Source organism: Neomonachus schauinslandi, chromosome 9, assembly GCF_002201575.2.
Source record: "Neomonachus schauinslandi chromosome 9, ASM220157v2, whole genome shotgun sequence".
Classification (NCBI taxonomy): Eukaryota; Metazoa; Chordata; class Mammalia; order Carnivora; family Phocidae; genus Neomonachus; species Neomonachus schauinslandi.
In genome coordinates, this window is record NC_058411.1 from 124,806,583 (window position 1) to 124,825,896 (window position 19,314).

Consider the following 19,314-nt stretch of genomic DNA (forward strand, 5'->3'; position numbering starts at 1 on the left):
GCTCTCCTGTCTATGATAAAATGCAAGAAAGCAAAGATAAGCTGGCACCTGTAATCCAAGGGATGTAGCTACAGAAATCCTATCATTCTCTGAAGGTACCTCCACCACAGGACCTCTCCCAGGGAGAGATGAACTTTCTATGTCTAAACATCAGAGAGTTTTACTCGATTTGCTACTGATTTTTCTTCTCCTTTAATTACTAAGTGGTGTGTTGTGGCAATCTTTTACTATTTTGGGAGAATCTTATCTTTTAAAGAGCTCTTGGCCATGTATAATCTGCAGAATGACCTTTAATGGGAGAGGCACATCTTAGTGGTTAAAGGCATCAAGTCTGGAGCATGACGGCCCGGGTCTGACTCCTGGCCCCACCATTTACAATCTGCGTGATCCTGGGCAAGCTCCTTAGCCTCCTGCCTCAGATTCCTCATCTATGAACCAAGGATAACAACACCTCCATCACAGGGTTTACAAGCATCAAAAAAGTTAATTTTGCTAAAGTGCTTATGGGTATCGTACCAGACACACAGTAAGGGCTATATAAGTATTTGGTGAATAAAGGTTAAAATAGTGATTTTTCAATACTTGTAAGGATAACGTTTGCTTCTCCTTCCCAGAAAAGTGGAGGGTGCTTCCTGGAAGTTGAGGTCTCCCCTCTTCCCGGTGTTAAGAGAGGAAGACAACTAGTTGGCAGCTTACAGCAAAGGAGCCACTTGGTAATCGGTTACGGGGAAACGGTCCTGGGCAAATTGATGGGAATGACACTGTGGAAATCGCCGCATGATTTTGGGCAGGCAGAGATGTAAGAACCTTAACTATATAAGAACCCGTGCGGTGATGAAGGGAGGGGTGTCTTTACGTTACTGCGCCGCCAACGGAGACAGGGACTCATCTTGCCATGTCGGAACACGGACCAGACAGCAGGCTTTAACAGGCAGGAGTGTGATAAGGACTACTCATTGCCATCCCTGCTATTTCTAAGACTGACTAGGGAGCTATTTTTTTTCAGGAGTATCATTTTAGGAACAGAAAATGATTGAAAAAGTACTTACTTCCTAGTCAACACATCACTCAAAAAAGATTTACTGTGCGCCTATGTACCCCCAAAATGCACTATGCCATGGATTAAAGGGGTGAGGGGAGAGAAGGCGGCAGAAGAAAAGAAGGCAGAGAAAGAGAATAAAGAGAATGAAACCAAAAACACTCAACACACGCATGCACAAGGTTTACTAGGTGTCGCAGAAAATTACTCCTAGCCTGTTAAGTAACAACTGCCTTGTTCAAGGGATTGTAACAGGAGAGACCTGGGGGGATAGCTCACAAAAGAGTATAATTTCAGGAATCATAAACACTTTGGGGGATGCAGGAACACTACAAGGTATTCACACTAACAAACTACAATGGGATTGCATAATAGTTCAAAGGGCTATTAGTCTCTCCATTTGGTAAAGTAGCCCATCATTAGTAATAATTGGGCTTGCATAAAATAGGAAATCAGCTTTTGAAGGGTCTGGTCTAAGATAAATTACAAAACCAGGGCAGCGGCATAATTTAGAAAATCAAATATCCTAAACCACCTCCTTCTGATACCACCATTACCACATTTATGACAGGCTAAATTTATTTATTTGGGTAAAATATTTGTAAAGGTAGAGAGGCAAAACATCTTTGTATAGCCAGAGAAAAGAAAATGAAAGCAAAACAATGTTCTGGGTCTTCTTTGGGGGAGAGGGGAAAGAGACCGGCAGTAGAGGGTGTAAAGAAACACAAAGATTGAGCCTCCTTTGACTGCTGTCTACAATCTGACTTGTTCCTTTCAGCTACCTCCCCATTTTAGGTCAGCATCTGGAATGGTCTCCCAATACCTCTTTGTTTTATTTCAGCTTCCCATTTTAAAATCCTACCATAAACACGTTTTATTCCTTTGCTCTTGTCTCTGAACTTCCTTCACAGACACTCAGGATGAAATGGGTTCAACAAATCTTTATAGGACAATGGCAGTTTCTAGCTCACCTTAATATAAAAATCGTGGTATTATAAAATAATTTAACTTAGATAGAATCCAAATATATAATTTCAGCCTTGATGACATTTGTCCATTGGTTACATTTGTTTCCACAGGCTAATGAGCTTTGACCTCTATTCTTCATTTGCATTAAAACTAAACAAAACCATAGACTGCTTCTTAACAAATAACAAATCTCTAGAAGCCTATATTGAAAACAGAAAGCAATATAAATATCATGAAAAAAGTGAAGAATAAGGCAATGCTTTCTAGATCAAAGGACCTTAGAAATAAGCGACTATTTATTTCTAGAAGTGATTTTAGTAATTGGGACCCAAAGGCCTATCAAGACTATAATGCAGATGTCTGGCAAATCCCCAATTTATTACCCCAAAAAAAAAAAAAAAAAAAATCAATAATAAAATATCACCATAGGTAAAATGTGCTACACAAATTACTTCTCTTAAAGAGTTACACTAGGTGGGGCACCTGGGTGGCTCAACTGGTTAAGTGACTGCCTTCGGCTCAGGTCATGATCCCGGGGTCCTGGGATCGGGCCCCGCATCGGGCTCCCTGCTCAGCCGGAAGCCTGCTTCTCCTTCTCCCACCCTTCCTGCTTGTGTTCCCTCTCTCGCTGTGTCAATTAAATAAATAAATAAAATATTAAAAAAAAAAAAAGTTACACTAGGTAACCCTGTTTTGATATCATCCTAACCCCCCCAAAAATCAAAGTGATTAAAGAAGCATTTGAAAGAAATACAGAAATAAGGGCACCTGTTGTAGAGGTGTTGTTTTATGTGATCATCTGCTCATATGCTTGCCGTTGTACTAGATTTAGCTGAGAAAGCCACAGCCTAAATTTTACCTTCTTAAAATTAAAATTAAAAAAAAGAGTCATGACTTGTATTCTTACTTTTTAGAGTTTGAAACTGTTCTTGAAGTTTAACTCCTGCCGCCAAAACATCATGTTTGACTATTTTTAAATAAAAACACATTTCAGGTTACTGCAGTGTTTATAAAACAGTATTTTTAAACACCTGTGATGCTGTTCTGGAAAGCAACACGCTTAAGTACTTGACAGATTAAGTCTCCCCCAAATAGTTTACCCAATTCAATTCCCATCTACCTAATCTTTTTTTTTTTCTTAGAAATAGGAGCCATTTAATTTCCTAAACTATACAAATCAAAATACAACCCAGTCCGACCTTTCACACACGACTGATGCAAACTGGGTGGTTGCTTCAAGTCTGTGAGCAACATCTACTCGAAACACAGATTGCAACTTCGCCTCCTTTTGGATAGTAAACACAAATCCAAATTGCATATTCCCTGCCTTAAGAATAATCTAGACCAGAGCTTGCCACAGGAATAGAATATGCTTGTGAAAGCTGGCTGTTCAGTGAACAAAAATTAATGGTTAACTTGCTCAAGGACTTCTTGGCACCTTGGATATGCTGGTACTCCCTGAAACTGGGATCTAGAATCCAGGGTACTAGTCTTCCAAACTAATTTGAATAATGTATCCGTTTACCCTCATAGCATCTGACAGAACCACAATTTTATAGACACACTTCAGGAATCACTGATCTCTACAGATCCTAAGCTGTAAATACACTGGCATAGGGCAAGTAGTAATTTAAAGCATTTCATTTGGGACGCCTGGGTGGCTCAGTCGTTAAGCGTCTGCCTTCGGCTCAGGTCATGATCCCAGGGTCCTGGGATTGAGCCCCGCATCGGGCTCCCTGCTCCATGGGAAGCCTGCTTCTCCCTCTCCCACTCCCTCTGCTTGTGCTCTCTCTCTCTCTCTGACAAATAAATAAAATCTTTAAAAAAATAAAAAATAAAAAATAAAGCATTTCATTTTATCCAGACTGTAGTAACTGCAAACAGAAATATATTAGAAATTCACCATATCTGAAAACACCAGGCTAACAAGCTGTCCTTAAAAATTTGAAGGTAGAAGTTGTACATCACCAGGGTCTCAATCTTTTAGTTTTATGACCTCTTTGCACTCTCAAAATTGGAGGACCCCGAAGAGTTTTTGTTTATGTGGGTTATCTCTATCTGTATTTGCCATACGTAGAAATTAAGGTTGGGAAGTTTAAAACATATTCGTTGATTCATTTAAAAATAACAGTAATACAGGGTGCCTGGCTGACTCAGTTGGTGGAGCATGCAACTCTTGATCTCAGGGTTTGGAGTTCAAGCCCCACACTGGGTGTAGAGATTACTAAAAAAATAAAATCTTAAAAAAAAATAACAGTAATATAAATTCATTATCAGTTGAGGTAAATTTTGGGAGAAAAAAGAGGCTGCTTTCTAAAACAAAAAAGGTTTCACAAGAAGAGTGGCACTGTTTTATGTGTTTGCAAATTATCTCTTAAAGTCTGGCTTCATACAAGATAGCTGGATTCATGGATCTGCTCCTGCATTCTGTTCTAATATGCTGTCTTGATTGAAGTACTTCAAGAAAATCCAGCCTCATTCACATAGTTGGAAAGGGAAAGAATATTTTCATAGTGTTTTTAGATGATCATCGTCTTCTTTGATACTTCACCAAAACTCGACAAGTGGTATTTTTTTAAAAGTTAGTCACAATATGCGATCTGAAACCAAATCAATGAACGTCTCGTACTCTTTCACATTCAAATCTATTGGTCCACTTTGTCCTTTGAATGGATCTTTTACCCATGCATGTTTTTGTCAAATTATGCATTAGTCCTTTGGAAAACATTGGCTCACTAGGTTATGGAGATCTTCCAAATGTTGACCCATTTCATTAAATAGCATCAAAAAAAATCACGTTTGTTAGTATTGCCGCTTATCTCAAAAAAGTCTTTGCGTATTGGGAACCTGCCAATGTCACAGTAGCAAATACAAGCTTTTCAAAATTCTAATTTTCACTTGAAAGCTCAAATTTTATGACTTGTCATAAATACCGTCAATTGTTTTCCTTAACGTGATAAGAAAGTCTGCCAAATAGCCAAGACTAAATAGCTATCGTTTGGCTGTCAGTCAATCTTCCAGGTAAAAATGGGTGCTCCACAAAAAAAGCTGCTGGTTCAGCTCAAACAAATTGAAGAAGTGCTTTTTGTCAATTCAATCACAGCACTCTGGTATGCACTAAGAATACTTTCAATTTCCATTCCACAGAATATTAAAAAGGCATGTACTCAGAGGGATCAGATTTAATGGGATTAATTTTACTGCTTTGTCAAAGACATCCCTAAGTGGAACTGGAAATCTTCTTTAGTGAGATTGCCTGGTGGTGAAGAACTCAAGAACTACGTGTACCCTTTGGGGCTACTGCCTCGGTTAACACTGAGGAGCCAGCAGTTTGACCCGCCATTGCGCCTACCCCATCAGTCAAATGACAGTGCAGCGAAAGAGGCGAATCACATCTCAGCACTGCTATGAAATCTGTTTTGACCTCATGGGCACCTAAAATGGTCTTGAGGACCCCCCAAGAGGCCACACTATGAAAACCACTGTTCTACATAAATCATAAAATAAAATCACAAATGGCAGGAAATCATCCCCTTTAAGAGTGGTTACCGGCAAGAATTTTAAAAAGGAGGGGGGAGACCCCAAGGACTGTGGTCTAATTCCCTCATGTTTCAGAGGGGGTAACTGAGAATCAGGGGGAGCTGGGAGGCTAAGCGGCTTGCCCAAGGTTTTTAGGCATGTCAGACACGGGGTCAAGAGCCCATTAGCTGCTCTCTCTACCACTAGACACAGCTAATTTAACAACACCTCTGACAGAGGCAGAGCTGAGAGATCTTCAGGATCATATACGGGAGAGCTGTGCCTCTGAATTCCAGGGGGCGAAATGCTACTCAGCCCAAATGACCATGAATAGGCTGTTGTTCACTTTTTATGTAAAAACAACAAAACTAACAAACTGACTTCCAGTTTTAGCTCCTGAACATGTAAGGAGCTTGGAAGTCATCACTCCTGCTCTTGTAAGAAGAAAACGCTGAACAAACGCAAAATCAGTGACTTGCCTTGGACTCGCCCACCAGTGAACAGACCTCACAGCACAAACCACCACACAGTCAGGAGAGAGCAACAAATCCAGCGAGTGACCGCTAAGATGCGCGTACCTGGAGCACAAGCTGCTGGAGCCATAAACTCGTAGGAACACTTCAATGGTAATTTTGACGAGTTACCTGAGGCTGTGTGTGGACTGGCCTGACAGTGAGGGTCACAGTCTTAGGAAGCAACTCCCCCACCTGCCACATTCTCTCCATTTTACTTTCAGGAACCCCACCAGGTTGTCATAGTGAATAGCTAATAAAAACCCCCTTGTGGCTCTGGCAAGGGAGGAGGGTTAAGAATAATCATGGGATCTACACCCAGAACCTTCTCCATAACAAAGGCCTGTTCTCTAAGGGTAAAGACTTGACCAGAGTCTTATCCCACCTGGAGAAAGACTCTGGGTGCTGGAGTCAGAGAACTGTTCTAACTGTCTCACCAAGCTGTGTGAGGGAAGAGGAGGAGGACAGAGAGAAGCCCAAAGTCGAGAGGGGAGACAAGACCGAGGACGCAGGAGGGACTGAAGTTTCCAGGACCTACAGCTCCAGCAGACATGGCACGCAGCCCAGATCCCGGCCAGGTTCACACAGAACCTGACATTTAAAGGCCTATTTACCTCTGTTCCTCTTACCTGATCCATCCTGTCTGGCTTCAATAAAAAGTTACAAGACATGCTAAAAGGCAAGAAAAAAAACAACAGTTGGGAAAGACAAAGCAAGCATCGGAACAGACTCAGCTATGACACAGATGTTGGAGTTATCAGACAGGCAATTTAACTTATGATTGCTCTGTTGAAACTGACGAAGATGGTAGACGGTAACAGTAAAATCTTGCCTCTCTAATGCCTCGATGAAAGAGCAGCCCCACAGAGATAGATTCCACACAGTGAGTTGAGATGTGCAGGTCCCTGGCAAAGGGAAGAATGGTGACAAGCTGACCCCTCCAACAGCTTTTCACCTTGCTGCTTGTCCAGGTCTTGGATTCCACTTTGCCTTCTGAACGCTTCCTTCTTGTGCAGAAAGAGTAACAAGCCTTACAATCGAAGGATTTCCTGGGCAGGCAGCACAACACGGCACCTGTTTTGCAAAGAGGCTGGCCAATCAGACATGGAAGCAGCCTCCTTTCAAGTGGCACTCTCCAGCAGGGAGCCGTATCGTTTTCCGCCCTCTCTACTCTGTTCTCTAAAACCCTCCTCTGATTTCCAGACCCTTGGACACAAGGAACTGCAATTACCAGAGATTTTCAGGCCTAAGGCCTTCTCCTGCAGAGGTGGCTGGCTGAAGAAAGTCCGTCCCTACCACAGGCATAATCTGTGCCTGAGAATTCAGAAGTGGGCTTTGCCCCCAAACTTAAGTTCTACGCTACTTGTCTCCGAACAAAATTCCAGGCATGCAGGTCATTAAAATGCCTTCTGTACCCCCCGTAAGTTTAAAAGTTCTTGCTAGTCTATGCCCAAGGTTCAGCTTTCTTGTGGAATTTCTCTCTCAAAAGATTTTTCATTCTGGATAACTCCCTCATCCATACAGTGACTAGGGGAGTTTACATTTGGCACAGGGGAAGATAAGGGGAATAACAGTCCACCAAGCTAAAAAATAGGAGGCTGGGGGAGAGTAAGAATCTAAGGGATTCACTCTACTGGCAGCAAGCCAGGCCTTGCTGTTCATCCACTCTCCTATTTTAAAAAACATATATAGCACTTAAAATGTGCCAGGTGCTACTTTAAGCACATTACAAACATTAACTCATTTAACCCACACAACAAGCCTGTAAGATAGATGTAATTATCCTAATGCTCCCATGAGGACACTGCGGCAGAGCAGTTGGGTAACCTGCCCAAGGTCACAGGTGACAGGTGGCAGAGCTGGGGCTTGAGCTTGGGCAACCCAGCTCTAGTCAATGCCTTTAACTGCTGAGCAAAATATTTAACAAAAGGGGCTGAGGCAGTCACACTAATTTAACCAGGAGTCTCGAGTGAGAAATTAAAACAAAAACGAAAGCAACAACAAGAAGATATTCAGAATGCAGAAAGATTAAGAGATACTTCACAGGCTTTTTCCAGGACAGAATCCTAACCTGAAGTTTAAGAGTAATATCCTCTCTCATAACACCAATACCCCTCCCAGTCTACGAATGAAGACTGCTAGAAAATTGGCTGAGAGAACCAGCACTGGAAATGTCACGGCACACTTTTCGTTAGATGCGGCCTGGATCTGAGGAGTCAGGGTAAGCTGGCGAGGAAACACCACAGAGGACATCCCCTGTGTCTCGGTATGTCGTGTGTCTCAAAAACTTTCTTCAAGGGATCACCTACCAGTCAGCCCAAAACCCTGCTCCCAAGGCAGACAGATCTGTGTAGGACACGGGAGCCACCAGGCCCTTGTAGCCCTCTAAATTTCAATTAATACAGATAAATGAACAACTCCGTTCCTCAGTGGCATTAAGCACGTAACACGTGTACACCGGCCACACGGGGCCAGGGCTGGTAGCTACCATACTGGACAGTGCGGACAGGCCGTTTCCGTCGCCACACACAGGCCAAGTGGACAGCCTAAGTTAGATGCTGAGGGTGATTTCTTTTGAGGCTTTGGTCTGCAGACACCCAGTGGTAACAATGCCATCTTTTCCTTTTCATAAGCACACAAAATCCAAATTACACTTCATTTGTTCATAAGATTTCCACTCCCAAGTTCAGTTCCAAGCAGGAGGTAGATTATTTATAGGGTCGAGTCAACTCCTTACCCCTCAGTACCCAGTACCCACAGTGTATTTGTTCTTCCATGATAACGACTGAAAGGGAAAAAGCAGGCGAGGAAAAGGGAATTCATGAAAGAGTGCAGCAGAGGGTGAAATCAAGCATGTCGTTTACCGACTTGAGCCTCGGGTTGGATGTTGAGCTCCGAGACGCACCTCAACGAGCTGCGGAGGAAGCCTGACAAGGGAGGGTGGCTATATCCACACACAGACCAATACCCCTACCAGAGAAACAATGCAAACGTGCACCACCACGCAAGGCGGGGCACACATTCCCAGGCTTTCAGAAGCGCCCGTACCAAAACAGGTCAGAAGTGGAAGCCACAAGGGTCCGGGGCCGTAGTACCAAATCTCCCACTGACGACAAATCTCATCTTACAACAGCTTCTGGCATCTGTAACCTGCATTACTAGGATCCCTCGCTCAGGAACACTGCTGTTCATCTCATGTGGGGTCACATCCCGGGAAGCCAGAAAAGCAACAATAAGACGTGGAGCAACAGCTTAGCACTGAAGCACCAATTCTAGAACACTTCCACAGCTATGGAACCTAAAGTCCAACGCTCTCCTTCTAATTCTTCAATCAGAAGTCCATGAAAGCCCGAATGATTATGTGTATGACCAGTAAGAACTGTCTTGTTCTAACAGAGATCTTTGTGAATTTAACAATTTCTCCTTTCTCTGTCCCTTCCTACATTTCCGCTCTCAGCCTATCTATCCCTATTACTTTTAGTAACACAACTGAATTTGTATGAAATCTTGTGATACAGAGCTTTCTTTTTATTTCAGATGAATGCGGCATGAGTCACATTATTAATAACTTATTAATAAGCAGGGCTGATAGGAATCATTAGCGTCTGCTCATTTTAAGTTGTAAACACATCTGAAACACGCCCCCAGAAGATGAAAATTTCTTAAAAATGCAGTAAGATTAATAATTAAATTACATACTTGTGACTTCTTGTAAGAAATCCAAACACGGTCGACTACTTCCAGAAATACTTATTGAAACAGCCAATGGGGTCTGTCCTTCATAGTTCCTTGTGTTTGTGTCCGCTCCATAGTTATATAACATCCGTGCACAAAGCACATCATCCCTAAGGGCAGACAAATGCAAAGGAGTCTGTCCATCTTCTAAGCGACCCAAGTTTGTGTCTGCTCCTCTCTGAAGGAACATTCGGCAATAAGAGTGATTGCTTTTGATCACAGCGTATCGCAACAGAAAACCGTTCTGGATGTCGATGTTGGCATTGTGGTCCAGGAGGATCTTCACGCAGCTTGACCTCTCTCGGATGATGGCGAGCTGAAGGGGGGTGGTGCCTTTATCGCTGAGTGGGTCGACCTCAGCCTTGAACTCCAGTAGGAGTCGGACAAATGAGTCCCTACCATAGTGAGCAGCCACATGGAGGGGAGTCCAGCCATCATTGCTTTTGGCATTAATAATGTCGCTCCTGTATTCAGATTCTAACATCAGGCGTGCAATCCGGGCCCGGCCGTGCATGGCTGCATAATGAAGAGCAGTGAAGCCTCCGATCAAGTCCTTAACTGTTGGATCGGCTAGGGTTAAAACCAAAATGAAAACATTAGCAGACTCGAAGACAAAACAATGAACTCTACCACGGCACAGAGCATTTAAGCCCACTCCCAGGAAAAAAAAATGTGAAATGACTGAAGATTGTAATGGACATCAAGTACTTCTTTCTCAGTTTAATTGAAGCATAGTTTTCACAGAAAATAAATTTTGATAGAAAGTCATCAAACCTGGGTTAACAGGATGAAAATGACCTACAGAGTACTTAAAAGATAGGCAAAAACAAAGTGTTCAGATGGCCACAGCCCCTCTCAGTCTTAATTTAACCAACTGCTTTTGGCTACTCGGCTCTCTCATCTCTGTATTGTTTCATGTTTCTCTTCAGTTTTGAACTTTTTGTTTTCTCTTGTGCTTCTTGGTCTTAAAGAGAAGCATGTGTAGCAACATCTGCTGCTCTAAAGGACGGATGTACTGTGGTCTGGCAGGCTGTGTTGTTTTAGGGTGTATTAGGTAAAAAAAAACAAAAAACAAAACAAAAAAAACCTGTGGTCTGTAAAAATTCCAAAGCACGTAAGATATATGTTAAATGATCTTGATAAATCATGTTTTCCTAAGATAAGAGACTATTCTGTGGATTCTTAGTTTTATAAGAATTTTGGAGTTTCTAAGAATTAAGCAGCATGTTGTGTGAAAAACTGGGAGAAACCTCAGCCCTGTATAGATATTTTCTGTAACAGTTCCAAAATGCTCTCCTAAATGGACTGATTTCTGGAAAGAAAGTGAAAGGAAGAAAGAGAAGCAACAATCGGCTATGTGACTCTTCATCACAGACTTTTGTCACCTGCCCCGATCTTCCCTGAAGCCAAGGGTCAGTTCTGTGTGGCTCTTATCCCACTGGCCTTCCTGGGCAGTGGGTAGAAAAGGGGCAAGAAGTGCTCCCTCCTGTTATGTAGGTCACGTCCTGGGGGCCAACAATCTCAGGTGAAAATAAATTGGTCAGGCCTAACTACCTAGGGTTAAAATGCTCCCTTAATTTCTAGTTTATTCATGGAAGAGAGAAATTCATGAGTGTTTTCCAAATAAACAGAAAGTATCCAAAGTTATAGGATTAAAACACTCCTATATTGTTTACTAAAACGTTATTTAGTTCTAAACTATATGATGGCAGCTGGGTCCCTTAGAAAAATCTATGAGGCAGAAAACTCCATACAAAATATTAATAATACTATAGAGAATAAAAAATACAATTAAGAAGTAGTTGCTAACAAAACCTGTAAAAAGTTAACATTTTTAGGAAAGCTGTATCAGTTGAATTTCTAAAATCATTTAGTATAAACTGATACTACCCAGTGGTCGTATTACAATTTAAAGAAAGTAAGAGTATTCTATCTGCCTTGGCCGTCGCTTAAAAAAAAAAAAAAAATACAGTACCTATACACCGTGAGACTTTAAAGCAAGCAAGAACGTTTAAACAAAGCATTTTGCTGCCATCTACTGGTAAGGCACGAACTTGAGCGACAAATGTTTTCACTTGGACAGCTTATGCTGAGCCCTCAAGTCTCGGACACCCACCTCCCTTATGTATGGAGACTAAGACAGGCATGAAATCTAAAAGAACCCCTTCTATTCGAATGAAACGATGAATCTTGCCAAGACTTCCATTTCTAATCTATACCTGACCAATCAGCTGCTTCTTTCTTAATCTGTGGGGTTTCAGAATACCTTCCTTCATTTCTCCCACCTTTGAATCCACCAGGGGTGTCTTTAAAGGTGCCAGCAAACAGTCTTACGCACATCCTATACTCACTCCATTTGACAGTAAGATTGAAATTATGTTAGATGAAATTGCACCAGCATCTTTGGTTTTCCACTTTAGGCCTTTTTTAGGTGCTACTTGCATTTTGGTGCTATACTGAGCTAGGAAAAACAAAGATTAACAGATACCAACAAGGATCTGCTTAGTCTCAGTAAAAACCATGAAAACGCAGTAACCGAGGACATGCTGGAAACACAGCACAGAGGTAGAGCTATAAATTAACAGTGCGTAAAAAGTGTATACTTACTGTCCTCAAGGCATTAACAAATAGGAGACAAAAGACAAATGAAGATGAAAACAAAGATTAATTTAAGGATTATTATAGCTAATGCAACAGATAAGGAAAAGATCTCATTTGTAATTAGTAACAGAAACTGCAAAACGCCTAGATACAAAGTGAATAAGAGATGCACAAGATACATGTGACGACACTTCTTTGATTGAACTGAATTCACTTCATCTGTATCTGCTCAAACGTCCCTTCATCAGAAAAGCTTTCCCTGAACACCAACAGCAGTCCCGGCCACCTCATTACTTTGTCCTTTTAGCTCGCTTCTGCCTTCTCACAGGTGCAACTTATTATTTTTTTTTTTTAAGATTTTATTTATTTATTTGAGAGAGAGAATGAGACAGAGAGAGAGAGCATGAGAGGGGGGAGGGTCAGAGGGAGAAGCAGACTCCCTGCCGAGCAGGGAGCCCGACATGGGACTCGATCCCGGGACTCCAGGATCATGACCTGAGCCGAAGGCAGTCGCTTAACCAACTGAGCCACCCAGGCGCCCCCAGGTGCAACTTATTTTAAACAAGTTACAGTATAGTTTCAAGAAATCCATTTAAACCTACTGAAAATTTTTAAAGTATATATAAATAAAAGTATTTCCTACCAATATGATTTTTTTCCAACTGCTTTAGTGAGGTGTCACCCGTTTTAAGTGTAGAGGTTGATGAACTTGGACGAACTACAGACAGCCATGTAACCACCACCACAATCAACATACTCCCATCATCTCCGAAAGTTCCTTCCTGCCTCTTTACAGTCAATTCCTTGCCCAGACTGTGCGTCCCAAGCAAACACTACAGTTTTGCCCTTCTAGAATTCCATATGACTGAAATCATACAGTATGTAGACTTTTGTGTTTGACTGATTTCAGTTAGCATGATGTTTCTGAAATTCACCCATGTTGTTGGTGTGTATATATCAAAAGTTCATTCCTTTGTATTGCTGAATAGTATTACATAATATGTATATACATTTATTTATGGATTCACCAGCAGATAGATAACTGCGTTATTTCCAGTTTGAGGCTATTATGAATGAGGCTGCTGTGAACATTCACATATAAGTCTGTATTTTTCATTTCATTTGGGTAGATACCTAGGAAAGAACTGCTAGGCCACATGTTAAGTGTACATTTAACTTCCCAAGAAATTGCCACACTGTTTTTCTAAGTGGCTATACAATATTATGTTCTCTCACCAGCAACACTGTATGAGAGTTACAGTTCTATATCTTCACTAATACCTGGCATCATCAATAATTTTAATTTTACTGCTCCAGAGAGTATAAAGTAGTAACTTACTGAGGTTTTAATTTATATTACCCTGATGACTAGTGATATTGGGTTTATTCATGTATTTTCTTTTGTCAAGTGTCTGTTGAAATTGCTCACTCATTTTTACTAGATTGTTTTTCTCATTACTGAGTTTACAATTCAATTGTGTATATATTCTGGATACAAGTCTTTGTCAGCTATGTTTTGTAAATATTTTCTCCTAGTCTCCTGATTGCCTTTTCATTTTCCTTTTTTTGAAGAGCAAAATGTTTAAATGTTGAGGAAGTCAACTCATTTGTGTCTTTTATTGCTTGCGCTTTTTGTATCCCATTTAAGAAATCTTTGCCCAACACAGTGTCACCTAGAATTTGTGTTTTCTTCTAGAAGTTTTATTTTTAACTCTTACATTTAGGATAATGACTTATTGCTAGTTGATTTCTGTGTAAAGTGAGATCAGATCAAGGTTCACTGTTCCATACAGATATCTAGTTGCCCAGCACAATTTGTTGTAAAGACTACCTTTTTCCCAATGATTTATCCCTGTGCCACGGTCGAAAACCAATTTACTATACAAGTGTGGGTCTTTTCCAAACTCTGTTCTAGTCTATTGACCGAAAAGTGTATCCATACACCAATACTGGATTGTCCTGATTACTTGCAGCTTTACAGAAAGTCTCAATAGCAGGTAGTACATACCCTCAAACCTTTTAAAAAACTGTTTTGGCTAATAAATTTTAGAATCAACTTGTCATTTTCTTCAAACAAGCCTATGGGATTTTGACTGGAACTCCAATGACTCAAAAAATGGAAACCATCCCCAAATACTCTAAATAATATAGATTCTTCCAAACATAACAAAGAGTATCTATCTATTTAGGTCTTCTTTAATTTCCCTCAGCAATGTTTTGTACTTCTCAATGTAAAGGGCTTGCACATCTATCATTACATTACTAAATATTTTAAGTTTTGTTGATGTAACAAATTGTTTTAAAATTTCATTTTCCAATTAACTGCTGATATAGAGAAATAAAGTTGATTGCATACTGAGCTGTGTAAATAACTAAATTCACATTTTTGTTCAAGCACATTTTTGTAGATTTCTTATGCTAGTCTATATACACAATTACGTTCACCGCTAAGAAAGAGAGCTTCACTTCTTTCTTTCCAATCCACAGGACTCTTATTTAAACAAGTGTTAAATAAAAATGGTAAAAGCACATACTCTTGCCTTGTTCCTGATCTCAGAGGAAAAGCGTTCAGCAGTTCACCATTTACTATGATGCACATTGTAGTTTTTCCTAGGTACCTTTCCTTAGGTTTTGGAAGTTATCTTATGCTTCTGGTTTGCTGAGTCTTTATGATAATGGGTATTTTATATGGTCACATGCCTTTTCTGCCACCTATTGAAATGATCACTTGGTATTTATACTTTTATTCCATTAATAATGTAAATTACCATGTTGATTTTCAAATCTTAAACCCTGCACTCCTGGGGTAAACAGTACTTGGCCATGATATAATATTCTTTTTTTGTACACTGATGGATTAGATTTGCTGGTATTTTGTCAAGGATTTTTGCATCTATCATCACGAGGGATACCGGTATGTAGTTTTCATTTCTTTCAATGTCTATTTGGTTTTGTATCAGGGCATTGCAAGCCTTAAGCAGTTACACAACCAAAGAATTTGGGTAGTGCTGTTACTGGTATTCTTTCAACATTTGAAATAATACAAGAAAGAAGACAGCTGGGCCTAAAGTTTTCTGAGTGAGAAGTTTTAATTATGAACTAAATTTCTTTGACATAGGGCTGTTCAATTGTTTTATTTCTCCTTGGGTCAGTTTTGGCAATTTGTGACTTTCCAGAAATTGGTCCATTTCTTCTAAATGGCAAAAAGGTGTTTGTTATATTCCTATTACCCTTTTAATGTCTACAGGATCTGTAAAACAGTTTTCCCATGCTTAGTACTGGTTATGTGTTTTTTCTCTTGCTTTCTTCATCAGTCTGGCTGGAGATTTACCAATTTTGTTGATCTTTTAAAAGAGTCAATTTTTGTTTTTTTTGTTTTATCAATTTTCTCCATCATTTGCCCATTTTCAATCCCACTGATTTCTTTTCTCTTTATCATTCATTCCTATTCTTACTTTGGGTTTAATTCCAGCAGTACATAGAAACTGTTCCAATATAGCCCTCTTTCCTCTCCCCTTCTTTGTGCCACTGTTGTCATATATATTACATCTTTATATAGATTTTTTTTAAAGATTTTATTTATTTGAGAGAGGAAGAGAGAGAGAGAACAAGCAAGGTGAGGGGCAGAGGGAGCAGCAGACTCCCCGCTGAGCAGGGAGTCCGATGCGGGGCTCGATCCCAGGACGCCGGGATCATGACCTGAGCTGAAGGCAGACACTTCACCGACCGAGCCACCCAGGTACCCCCTAACAGCAGTTTTATACTTGTGTTATGTTGTTGTCTTTAAGAGATGAAAATGGGGAGAATATATTTATACTGTCTATGGCAGAATGATTCTAGGGGGCCCCTCCCATAATCCCTGCCTCTTCATGTCCATGCCTTTGTGTACCTCTCCCCTTGAGTTTCAAGCAGGACCTATGACTTCCTTCTAAGCCAACAGAATTCAGCAAAAGTGATGAACTGTCACTACTGTGATTGTGTCATGTTATATGAGGTTCCACCTTGCTGGCGGACCTGCTATAGTGACTCTCATTGCTGAGCTGAGGTAAGGGGTGCTGGTGGGAAAGCCCATGGGACAAGAATCTGCAGGCAGTCTCTAGAAACCGTAGGAACCTCCAGCCAAAGGCCCACAAGAAGCTGAGGCCCTTAGTCCTACAAGCACAAGGAAACGAACCCGGTAACAACCTGAGCTATCTTGGAAGCAAACTTTAGCCTACAGATGAGAACATTCTGGCCAACACCTTAAAAGTATAGGGTAATAAATGTGTGTTGTATAAAGCCATATGTCAGCGTAATTTGTTCCATGGCAATAGAAACAAATACACTGTTTTTTTAGCTATATCTGAGTAATACTTTTACCAGTGATCTTTATTTTTTGTATGAAAAACAAAGGACAGTTTTGCTAGATACAAACTTCTCGACTGACAGTTTGTTTTTGGCAATTAGGATATGTCATCCCACTGCCTTCTGGCCACTGCTGTTTCTTATGAGAAATTAGCTGCTAATCTTATCAAGGAATTCTTATACATAATGAATTACTTCTCTAGGTGCTTTCAAGATTTTCTCTTTGTTTTTGGCTTTCCGCAGTTAGACTGTTTTGTGTATAGATGAGTTCATCCTACTCAGAGTTCACTGAACTTTTCAGATGTGCAGTTTAGTATTTTTCATCAAATATGGGAAGTTCTGGCCATTATTTCTTCAAATATTTTTTTTCTGCCTCTTTCCCTCCTCTCTTTTCTGGCTCTCCCATTAGGCCTCATGCATATGTCGGTATTCTTGATAATGTCCCACAGGTCTACTGGGCTCTACTTTTTTTTTTTTCTTTAGGTTCTTTCTTCTATATATTCCTCAGACTGAATAATGTCTGTTTATCAATTTTCAAGGTCACCAGTTTCTTCTGCCAGTTCAAATCTGCTGTTAATTACTGTAATGAATTCTTGATTTTAGTTATTGTACTTTCAACTGGAGAATTTCTAGAGACATACACATATATTGACATATATGTAAATTCTCTCTCTTTATTGCTAGCTTCTATGATGAGTCACTGTCATCACGTTTTCCTTTAATTCTCTGGACACGGTATCTGTCCTTAGTTCTTTGAACACATAATAGCTGCTCTGAAATTTTGTTAACTGAGTAAAGCATCTGCGCCCCTTCAGAAATGCTTTCTATCAGCTGGTTTTATTTCCTGTGTATGAGCTATACATTCCTGTTTCTTAGGCATGTCTCACAATTTTTCTGAAAACTGAAGATTTTAGGTGATACTGTAGCAACTCTGGATTAATGAGGAACACCTTAAAAGTGAGGATGGGGTGAAATGCTGCTACTGTTTGTTTTAGTGAAGTGCTCAGACTAATTATACAAAATCTGTCTCCTTAGCACTATGCAGCCACTTAGGTCTCTGCTTAGTTGTTAGTATTATTAAATTCTGGCTTCTAGGTGCCACTCCTAAGACTAATTTATGTTTGGTTAAAATAACTATTTTTGACCAATGACTGGTCAGAAGTTGTGCTTAAACATCTTGAACCAGCAAGGCTCCCACACTTTGCCAAGGTGGTATGTATATAGGTTGAGGTGTACATTCAATCATCAGGGAATTTATGAGTGTGCCCTAGCTTTCATTCCCTGGTCTCAGGTTCAGATGAGGATGAAGAGATAACTGGGGTCTTCTCTGGCCTTTCTTAAGCATGCATGTAGACTTCCAAATTCCCAGGAATACACAGAAGCTTAACGAAGCCCAAATGGCTGTCTCCGTCTCTGGGTCTCTATTAAATGTGAGGGTACTATGTTGCTTGCCCCAACCAGGATCACAGCCTCCGGTAGCTGTGTTGTTGGCCTTTTCAGACTGTTTGCCACCTAAACTGACACCACTGTTATTTTCAACTAGGCTCCAGGCATAGGGCATTTTCACTGAGCTCCAAAAGCAGGTCAGCCCAGTGGCAGCAAGGAGAGCGCCGGCTCTCATAATAATTGCCACAGAGACTGTTGGGGGCAGGAAGGGCAGATGGCGGCGGCCACTTTGGTTTCAATTTCTTATTCAAGTTTCCTATGGTAAAATTTAGATAACTGATTTAAGATCATTCTTCTTTTCTACTATAAGCATTTAAAGTCACTAATTTCTCTCTAAACACCACTCTAATACATCCCATAAATTTTGATACAGTGGACTTCCGGTAGCATTCAGTTCAAAACACTGTTTAATTTCCAAACATCTGAGGCTGTCCTAGATATTCTAATAAAATTCCATTATAGTCAGAGAACATATTCTTATAATTTCATAAAATCTACTGAGACTTTATTGCCAGCATACAGTTTATCCTGGTGTCCTATCATGTACACATGAAAAAAAAATGTATATTCTGAAGGTGCTGGGTGCAATTTTCAAAAATATCAATTAAGTCAATGAGCTTGATATTTTTCAGATTTTTCTCTAGTTATTGATTTATCTAGTTGTTCTATCAATTGCTGAGAGATGTTAAAATTTTCAACTGTGATTGTGAAACTGTCCACTTTTCCCTTTATCAAATTTTTGCCTCAAATTGGGCTCTCTTATTGGGTACACATTCTATGATCAACCTCCTCTCTAATATTTCTGGGCATTATAAACCCCTAACCCTGATGAACTGTCCCATCTGTCACTGTCTTTCTTTAGTTCTGGTAATAGTATATGTCTTAAGATAGATTTTATATGTTATTAACATAGCCACTCTGGCCTTCACTTAATTATCATTTGCATGGTATATCTTTATCCATTTTTCTACTTTCAACCTATCTGTCTCTCTGTACTTAAAGCACATCTCTTGTAGGCAGCATATAATTGAGTCTTGTCTACTCCTTTTAGACAATTTCTAGCTTTTAACTGGAGTGTTTTGTCCATTAATGTTTAATATAATTATTGCTATACCTGAGTTTAGATTTACCATTTTATTATTTGTTTTC

At 40.2% G+C, this 19,314-nt stretch overlaps 1 protein-coding gene across 1 annotated transcript in view; it reads right to left on the bottom strand.

The window, feature by feature from the left end:
- ASB7 (ankyrin repeat and SOCS box containing 7) overlaps positions 1–19,314 on the bottom strand; it is a 45,241-nt gene that overhangs the window by 3,743 nt on the left and 22,184 nt on the right. The window contains exon 5 of the mRNA XM_021680502.1: positions 9,739–10,344. Coding sequence (XP_021536177.1) covers positions 9,739–10,344 — 606 coding nt within the window. The remainder of the gene's footprint in view (positions 1–9,738; positions 10,345–19,314) is intronic.